Genomic DNA, 10,372 nt, shown 5'->3' with positions numbered 1-10,372 from the left:
TATAACATATAATGTAATTATATCTAATAATCGTCCTAGCTCGTGGATAGGCTTAGAGTACTCGTGGATAGGTCTACAACACCATCCCAACTCATCTAACTCGTGGACAAGTATGTAGCATCCGTGTAGGGGTAAGGAAAACCAATATCACCCCATCTCATTAACAGACTTGGGACATTTGTGGAAGAACCTGCACCACTACTCTAACTAGTCCAACTCAAGAACAAGTCTATGTAGGTATCAACACCAATATCATCCCAGCCAGTAGACAGGTCTGAGATGCTCATGGATGGACCAACATCCTTGATATTCTCACGGTAAGCAATCTCATTTTTCGCTAATGTTGCTTTAAGATGCTTAACATCTTCAACCTCTTGAAATTCATCACGACATAAATTGAGCATAATGATGGCCACAATACATTTTATTTCATTGACACCTTCACAAATAGTCGTTACTTCTTTTCAAGCCTCTCGTACTAGGAAATGAATCTAAATACATAAATTAAAAAGTAATTAATACTTATAATCTATAATAACATAAATAATATTTAATAAATATTGTATGTAAAATAATATTGCATCAATTCTATCTTAGACATTGGGGCGTGTAATGCTTCGGATTGCGTGGACACCTCAGGAAACTCGACCAGGTAGGTGTAATAAAAAGATGCTTAATGGTTAAATATTATCTTATATAAGTATGTACATTAATCATTGAATACTGTTTTTAAAAAACACGACCTCTCCTAGTATTTCAAAGATTCAGATAAGATGCATAAATTACCAATCAATTCCCTATGCCCTTACCCTAACAATTAATAGTATGCAGCTCGTCGCCAATATTAATATAATTTGGTATGTGCTAGGATAGACCAAACTATCACATTACTCGATTTGGGCAATACATCTCAACAATGTTGAAGCATTGCAATAAGACCTATGCTAACCAAAGATCATATCCCTCATGGCATATAGGTAAAATTGAAAGTATCAAGTCCTCTGTATAATACATCCATATAACCTATCATAATATATAAAAGACTTATATTAGATAACAAGTCGAAACTAAAAAAATGATGTCCAAATAACCAAAAATACAATAAATTTATAACTCATACCTGATGTGGTTGTTATGCGTCTAACTCATCCTGATAGAACTCGTTGACATGAGTAGGATTTACTATGAAATGTCTAGCCCCACATCATTTGACATAATAAGCCATAAAGTTATTATGTTTTTTGCATTCAATTTATATAAATAATTTGTTGATTAAAATCAATTTATTTTACTATTACTTAGAACCAATGGATAATGGTCATTGAGTGATAGTGTCCAACATATTATTATCCCAGCTCTTTGGATGTTTGATATGAATATGCTCTCACGACCAGAGCTATATTAATTAACATTGACAGTTCTAAGTTAGCATTTAAAATTCCATTAATTTTAACAATTAAAAAATTTAAAATAATTATAACTAGAGAAATAGTTGATACTCGACAATTTATCCTTTTTTCTTTAGACATGATTTACATAGTTACGGGCAAAGATATGCAAGCATGACCCCCCAGTTGTAATTAGGAATTGCCTAGAAGTCCTAAAGCAGTGTAAAAAAGAATAATGAAACTGCATTGCCTGCAATTCTCGTGAAAATAAGACCTCTAAACATATGTTATATGTAGTCTGAAGCATACTTAACCAATTGGTCCTCTATCATATTTGCTGAAAGGTCTTGAAATCTATATCTAACCATGTCAATTTGATGTAGTTAAGAGATTATATTCATCTTCTATTTTAAGCATATTCCAGTCAAGTCAATTATATAACATTTTAGATCGCTCGTTAAAAGACATCTAATGTAGCAGTTAGAAACTCATGACTGCCTCCATTATAAGTGATATCATTGTTAGTATTGACGATGATACCACCATAGAAGTATAATATTCTAAAATTATTAGATATTCTGTTAAACAACATAATAAAACACAAGTCTAATTTATTAATATCATGAGGTTAATCAATGTACATACTTTATCAACAAAACCAGAATGGTAACATAATCGGCAAAACCTAAATTCATCAAATTAATCAGTGAATACCTAAATTCATCAAAAACTTCACTATCATAATGAAATTATCAAACTAACTCATGTATTTCATAGTTAATTATCTTATTTTATACCTAATTCAGTATAATCCTTAATTTAACCTAGATAAACCCTAACTTTAACCTTAATTCACAATCAACAACAAACTAAAATCATTATTTATTTTACAAAATAACATAATTATCAACTCAAATTATATCTAATTAACCTAATTATAAAAAAAACCCTAAATTTATATATAAAAAATCCCTAATCCTGAACACTAACATTTTTTTTTAAATCAAACTAACACACATTAGCATAAATTACATCAAATTGATAGAGGAAACATGTTGAATATACCTCTAAAGGTAGAATGTGGCGGTGGTGATGATTTTGGCCTAAAATGGCTTGACCTGTGGCGCAAGGGGGGTGATGATCTCGTGCTAGAGAGAAACAGGGGGTGATCTTGTGATGTTTTGGATGTGTTTCACGATGGGAAGAGAGAAGGAGGTCACTGATGACAGGGAGAGAGGAGGAGCACTAAATTGTTGGGAGAGTAAAGGCAAAGACATTGTCAGCACATAGACAACAAATTTGGTAAGCACAAAGTTTCTTGTTAATCGAAGAACAACAATAGCAATCACTGCTGCAAATTGATACCAAATAAAAAGCTCAAGATCCTCAACAATCATATAAAAAAACACAATTTAAGTAAGCATTAACAATCCTTGACTATTAAAGAAGAGAATAGTCTTCCAAACTCTTAGAAACTTGTAACCTAAATAAACAGACAAACCTAATCGGACATTAAGAGCTCTAAAAATGACCCAAGAAACAAAATAGACATTTTGAATGTCATTATATATGTTCTTTGCACCTACCTAAGAGATAGATAAAACCAATAATCTCAAGAAAAGAAAACAGTACAACAAAAGGATGAATGCCCCATATAATTTTAATCCCAAATCACATAAAAAATTCTTGGAATTAAGCAAATAGTAAATAAATTAGAAAAAATCAGAATAGAGAAAAAAATCTTATCCCGGGAAGGAAATAAGGGGAAGAAAGGGGCTCAGGGTTTTAATTTTATATAAAATTGCAATGATATTTGTGAATCATGTGGCACAAATGTCAATTGCTAAACAAGAACGCAAATACTATTTGTGACTCGCAAATTACAAAAGGAATCCGTGACTTGTTAAACTTTGCTATATCCCTAAATATTTGTTACACCTGTGTTACTTACCAATTTCTTTTTTCACTGTGCTAAGAAAAGAAAAATCTGTTTTCCTTATTGTTCTCTTGTTACTGTAGCTAGGATTTTGATAAACTGATTTTCTGCGACTTATTTTTCACCCCGCATCTTTCCCAAAAAAATCTTTTGCACAACTTTTCTTTTTTCTTTTTTGAGGTTGCGCCATATAGGTTGCGATATTCCCAGCATTGCCACTTATATGCATTTAAAAAGTAAAATTGGATTGCAAAAAACTTTTTTGGATTGAACCTGCTTGGAACGACGCAATTGCTTTGTTTCACTGTTCCTATCAGCACAACCCGTTGAGTTGTGCTACTTTTTTTCAAAAAGGATTTTGATTTATGCTAGTTTTTTTTTTAAAAAAAATAAAATAAAATTGGGATGTGTTATTTTCAAAAAACACCCAAAAGATGATGAGACGAATGTTTGAGGTGTTGGAAATTTTTTGAGTTTATATCTCACTCTAACCTTGTGACCTGCAACTTCATTGCTCTGTTCTGAGGATGTCTTCATTTTTGTGAGACTTGCATGTAACTCTGAGGTTTGGTGATGGATTTCTGATTTTGAGTGTCATGCGACTTGATCTTAACTTTCGTGAATTCTTTCTTCTTCTTCTTCTTCTTCTTCTTCTTTTCATGTGAAATATGGTTTAGATTTTTCTTTTCTTTTTTATGGGACTTTAGATTTTTACGCGACTTGCGGGAATCACAGGAAGAGTCACCGGCATATTGCCTTACATCTGTTTCAAACATAATTATAGGTAATTTTATATATATATATATTAGAATCCATTGAATAATCCTCAACAGTGCAGGAAATAGCACAGCTTTTCCTGTCCCACGGAGAAATCACATCCATACTTTTTAATTAGAAGCGATCATCTCAGGTGCAGGGTGCAGGGTCATGCTTGGAGTCTGATATCATAAACTGTGGCATGACTGATTGCGTGACCACCTGTAAATATGTCTCCTTACCAGTAGTCACCAACACAGCCTAATGATTCAAACATATCAAAGGAATCCCAGTAGGTTAGGAAAGGGTCATCTTCAAAGAAAAAAGTAGCATTGTTGTGTAGCACCATTGGAGATTCTATGCAAGAGTTCATGCTCTGCGCATCTTGTTCTATCCATGCATCACTGATCACAGCACTTCTCTCTTCTTTCTCTTGGTTCTTCCCTTCCAATTCTTCAGTGCTGCCTATTGGACTCGTGTTGCAAGTGGGCTGAGAATTGCTTAGTGAACGGATTCTCTTGCTTCTGTACTGCTTCTTGGTGTTATTGTCGTTCTGATCAAGTTTGGAGTCGATGGTTTTTCTTTTTCTTGAAGGGCATCTCTTGTTTAAATGGGTATTCCAGTAGTTTTTCACATCGTTGTCCGTCCGACCAGGAAGTCGACCGGCTATAAGTGACCACCTACAGGTAACATTGATAAATTTTTAGATAACATATTCTAATCTGCATTGATGAAGGTTCGCAATGAGGATAGCACCAAGAAGCTAGCACTGACCGGTTGCCAAGAAGCTTATGCATTCTAATTATCATGTCTTCTTCATCTTGGGACATCCCACCTCGTCTAATATTGGGTCTTAGATAATTCTTCCATCGTAATCTGCAACTCTTCCCACATCTCATCAAACCTGCCAGTAAATAATTACGATACGGCATGCGACTTAAATTTTAAAAAAATATCAATCTAGACTTTAGGTAGACTAAGGTATCAAAATAACTTGACCTTTACAATCTAGTTAAGTTTAATATACAATAGATAGAGCTACGCACCTGATCTCTTAGACACAGTTGACCATTTGCCTTCACCATGAGTCTCTACATATGTTTTCAGGATCAAGTCCTCCTCTGGTTTCCACAAACCTTTCTTGAATTCAGGCCTTGCTCCTTTGCTTTCCATCTCTCTCTCTCTCTCTCTCTCTCGTTGAAAAATAATTGGGTGGCAGATAATTGTTAATGAGAAAGGCTTATGTAGTAATTAGATTTAACAAGTGTGGATGTCACTGTCTACCAGAAAGTTGCAGGCTCCCCTCGTGCATAGACAAAAACACTGTGACTTAACATTAGAATCCCAAAATGACACCATGGCCATGTACATTTTGCTTCACTTTAGCTTTTCCTTCGCATTGCCGCCACGCTGTAAAAAGCAAAGCTAATCACAGTTCCACTTTCGTAATAAGAGTGGAAAGGACCCATTTAACCGCAAGCAGGAACTGGGAAGTGCAAGCATACGACACCTATGCCTCCTCCTCCTGCATGTCTTTTTTTTGTTTTGTTGTGTGTGGTAACGTCAAGATACCAAACAGTCGCATGACATTATTTAGCTACTTCCGTACGTATTGAACATGGAATATGTACGATGGACTGATCCCTCTTAAGTTTAAAATTGAACTTGCGCTTTTTAAGAGAGAACCTCGTAATGGTTAAGACTTGAGATTTCGCTAAGAGATCTTGCGTTTAAACCCAAGAGATTTAAAGAATGAGAGAGAGTCATGATCCCCCTTGTGTAGTTCATCATTCACAGGACATGATGTTGAACAAATAATATATAATAAAAAAAAAACCACCATTCTAATCATAATGGTTACATGAGCTAATCTGTGCCCTAATCCCATTTCCATTCATGAAATCTCGGGATTAAAAAAGTAGATATTTCTAAACTAGCTAGTTAGATTTAGACGGAGTTGGTTAGAGAAACACCAGAGAGGCATGCACAAGAGAAAGAAATGCTAGGCACTATGAACAACATCAAGCATGGTGACAGAAGTGCGAAGGCATGTGATGACAAGGGGCTAAGTTTCACCAAGAGCTAGCCTGTGCTCAATCACGTATACAGGACATGCTAGTTTATGATTTCCAAAAGCACACATACCCAAAGAAAACATATTATCAAATCTCTCCCAATGTGAATTGGAGTTCACATCACTGATCACAACTCGCGAAGGTGACAATTGACATCCCATTCCAATCAACACCCACCTTTCAATATATGAGGCCCTTTTAGTTGTCATTTAGCTTCAAAAGCATGCTATTTTGTTATAGGAGAACTTCAAATTAATCCCCAAACTATTCATTTATTCTCGTCTTTACCACTAAACAAACTTTTATTTGATTTAATCCTTATCTACTACAATTTTTCTGCTAGCTCTCTAAACATATGATACAAATATATATATATTTCAAATTAGATTTGAATTAAGTTTTAAATCAGGTTTCAAAATATTTATACACCATTCACCCATTGATGTAACTATTCAAAAAAAACTCTTTTATTTGAATAATAACGACTTTGCATGCATAAAATTTGGTTAGAGGACTGCTTTAAGCTTACTCTCAATTATTATTTTTAATTTATGCAACCGACTTAATCATTGTAGACAATAGAATAAGTGTTCACAAATTATTTTTATCCCGAACAATGTTACTTTACCAAATAATTAAAATCCCACTCTAAAAATTTGATGTCATGTTTTATTCTCCTCATCTTAATATTTGTTCTCTCTTAAAATGAGTCCTTGCATGATTTTGTTCTCTAATGTGATATCCATGCTCTTTCTTCCATGTGTAAAGTGGTCTATCGGTCACTCTGGGTCCACAACCATTACATAAAATATGTCGTTTAGTTCATCCAATGCAACTCAAAAAGGAATTCAATCATTGGGGGTGATTGAAGAAATTAAAATGAGAAAGTTATGGTAGGGTTAATTATTAATTAGACAATAAAAAAACATTGGTTTTTAATTTTTTTTATGAGAGACATGATCTTAATAAATTAGAAAACATTAGCATGGATATATATGATGATACGACTGTGTTTAGTGTTGTGGTAATTTTTATAATTCTAATTTAAAAAATAAATTCAAAAAAACATTTTTATTCGTGTTTTTGAGAAATCATTGTGAAATAAATTTTTATAAAAAAATAAATAAAAAGCAGTTCTTCATGAATAAAAAAATATTATTTTAACTTTTATAAAACTAAAATTTAAAACACCATTATAAATAAAACCCTTAAAAAAATATAAATTATTCAAGTAACTAAAAAAACACAATTTCTATCCGAAACAATAATATACGGTTAATTTTCAAACACCCAAAAAAGCATGATTAAATAATTCATGTGGAAGGAAAGTTATTGTCCTGTAGCAGACTTGCTTTTTTCAGTCATTTATCATAATCTAAAATTTTCCACCACCTCGCGTCCTTCTGTCCCCTTTAAAAAACTGTAAAACAAACACTTTACATGGAATATGACAAATTTAGGTGGACGACAATCCATACATTGGGTTTCACTCCGCATGCAGCGGGTGCATGCTTTTACAGGGATATTATCTTTCTAATTATTTTTAAAAGTATTTTTTATTTAAAATTATATTAAAATACTTTCATATTTTTAATATTAAAATCATTAAAAATAAATAATAAAAAACATCAATTTAATACATTTAAAACAAAAAAGGGAGTGAAAACAAGATTTAATGCTAATCTTACAATTTTTAAAAATGAATTATATAAAAAACATGTAAAATTAGCACTATTCAACTGTAAAAAAAAAAAGGTGGACCTCGTGAATTATTTTTGTGAATGAATGCATCGTACATTCTCTGAAAGGGTACACCAAACTCCTAGATTGACAGCACATAATTACTTTATCCTGAAAACGATAAGATATAATGTTAGCTGGCCGATGTGACCGCGTGAATTATTTTTTTGAAATTTATTTTTATTTTATTATATGATAATTACAATAGACAACGGAGAAAAAATATATTTCTTAAATCAAAGTTTCCTTTAATTATTCGCGTTTTTATTTTGTTATAACAAAATATGATTTTTAATAAAAACTAAAGATAATTAAAATAAATGTTCACAAAAACTTCAATTAATTTTAATTAAGGAGAAAAAATGTATCTTTTTAATCAAGATTCTATTCCCTTTTCATATAATTTTTTTTTAAAATATTTTTTTATAAGAGATATTGTTTTTTGAATAAAATATATCATGATTTGAAAAACAAGTTTCTATAAAAACAACAAAAAAAATCCATCACTTGATAATTTTTAAGCAACTTTATGTAAAAACAAATAAATAAATAAATAAAATTTAAAAAAAATAACAAAATAAATCTTTTATTTTCATCGAATATTCATAAGTAATTTAACAAAAAAAATTTTTGCATATTATATTTATATATAATTATTTATAAAATATATGTTAATATTAGCATCAAGAGCTCTAATCTTATTAAAAAAAACTATGGCGCAATTAAATAAATTTTAAAAATTATTTTAATAATTTTATTATAAAAAAAATTAAGGGACCACTTAAAAAAGATTAGAAGCTCCTAGGCTTGGAATGAAAGCCAATATGCTTAGTCTCAAAGAAAAAAGTTCAGCATACATTTTTTTAAATGAGTAAATGACACATTATTCATTGATATATTTTTTATTGAACAAATAATGCATCATCTGTTTTGTTGGACGACGTGTATCTACTAGAATAAACTTCAATCAGTGGAGGTAATTGAAAAATTAGGATATAAGTTTTTGGATACTAGAACACAATTTTTAACTTATTTATGCTTGAAAACACTTTAAAAATATCATAAAAATCTTAATAACCCTATTTCCGAGTCCAAAACATCATTTAATTTATCTAAAAATAAAAAATCAAACCAAATAGAAAATAAATTGGACTTCAATCTACTTCTTTCAACATGGTTTATGGTCAAAATCGCATACATGAAACTTCTCTTCCCTGTATGAACTCATTGATGCCAAAATCTATTATTTTTGTTATCAAAATATGGCGGTTCCAAAGTTTTTTCTCTCCTTCATTTTTTTAACAAAAGAGATGCTAAAAAAACCATGGTCGTTGTTCAATTCAAACCATAATTAACATATGAGTCATACTATTATTATTATTATTATTATTATAATAAGTAAACCTAAAACGTGTGGGAAATTTATCATGCAAAATACATTATGGATATTCTCACAGGACATTGTAGACGAACTGTTCACATTTTTTTTTTTTTTGGCTAATTTGTTAGAAAAGGGCGAGAATAAAAAATAAGAGATTAAAGTGAAAAAAACAGATGAAATTGGTGATTTATTCAAATTTTGGGGTAAAAAAAAATACTTTTCACTTAGAAAACAAAACAAAGAAAGTTGTTGGGGGTAATTTAGTAATTTCAAAATGATCTATTTGTCATTCTAAAATTTAAAGGTGCAGTAACATCCTTTTGTTTTATGATGCACAATAAAATTACCTTTATACCCTTATATTCAAAATTCCTTGAAGCTTACGGTCATTGTTGTTTTTGTCTTTGCTATTTTTTTACTTCTAGGGGTATTTTTGTATTTTTTTCATTTATTTTTTTTTAATGAATTTTTCTTTAGTTTCAACACTAAGCATTTTTTATTAAGAATTTTGCTTCGTTGTTTTTCAAATATGCCTTCTATGTGATGGGTTTAAGCCTCATAACCACATGTTTTAAAAGTTAACACTTGTTGACTTTGATTTTTTATTGTTATTTAAAAAAAAAAAATTCAATTTCATCTCTCAACATATATTTTTTCAAGAATTGATCTTCATGCTTTTTTTCTCTCTATAGGTCTATATTAATCATGTGCCCGTGTTCGTGGGGTCAACAAGTTAACCTAGATTGATCAATATCTTTTTATTTCTTTTTTTTTCAGTTTCTTCATTTAATATTTGGTTGTTTTATAGTTGAGTTTTATAATTTTATTTAATTTGTTGTTATTAATGACTTTTTTTTACCTTTTATTTGCAAGGATAATCATTTAATTCAAGAAAAAAATTTATCATAAGAAACAAAGTTACTAAACACAATTGAGTGCATAATCCATGTTGTGGGATCAAATACTTTATTCTTAGTTATCTCTTGATCAAACATTGATTTATTTAATTAGATGCGTGTTTAAGTATTTCGATTTATGATTAAGAATTTTTTACATTCAAAAATGCGTTGGAGAAGTCTGTATTCCTTATTTTATT

The 10,372-nt window shown here is 30.7% G+C and overlaps 1 protein-coding gene across 1 annotated transcript; it reads right to left on the bottom strand.

Moving 5' to 3' along the window:
• Positions 1–4,061: 4,061 nt before the first annotated feature.
• LOC133687756 (transcription factor WER-like) lies at positions 4,062–5,333 on the bottom strand. The gene is made up of 3 exons (XM_062107064.1): positions 5,127–5,333; positions 4,855–4,984; positions 4,062–4,760 (listed from the first exon to the last, which is right to left on the bottom strand). Exons 1-3 carry the CDS (start codon positions 5,251–5,253, stop codon positions 4,319–4,321), a joined length of 699 nt encoding a protein of 232 aa, XP_061963048.1. The 5' UTR covers positions 5,254–5,333; the 3' UTR covers positions 4,062–4,318.
• Between the last annotated feature and the right edge of the window lie 5,039 nt (positions 5,334–10,372).

The sequence above is a fragment of the Populus nigra genome, chromosome 3, assembly GCF_951802175.1.
Source record: "Populus nigra chromosome 3, ddPopNigr1.1, whole genome shotgun sequence".
Classification (NCBI taxonomy): Eukaryota; Viridiplantae; Streptophyta; class Magnoliopsida; order Malpighiales; family Salicaceae; genus Populus; species Populus nigra.
This window is presented reverse-complemented; position numbering and strand designations above follow the sequence as displayed.

Coding starts and splice junctions, on each gene's coding strand:
- LOC133687756 (XM_062107064.1), bottom strand. CDS start 5,253: ATGGAAAGCAAAGGAGCAAGGCCTGAATTCAAGAAAGGTTTGTGGAAA. Junction 4,985..5,126: donor AACTGTGTCTAAGAGATCAG/GTGCGTAGCTCT, acceptor ATTTACTGGCAG/GTTTGATGAGATGTGGGAAG. Junction 4,761..4,854: donor CATAAGCTTCTTGGCAACCG/GTCAGTGCTAGC, acceptor TGTTACCTGTAG/GTGGTCACTTATAGCCGGTC.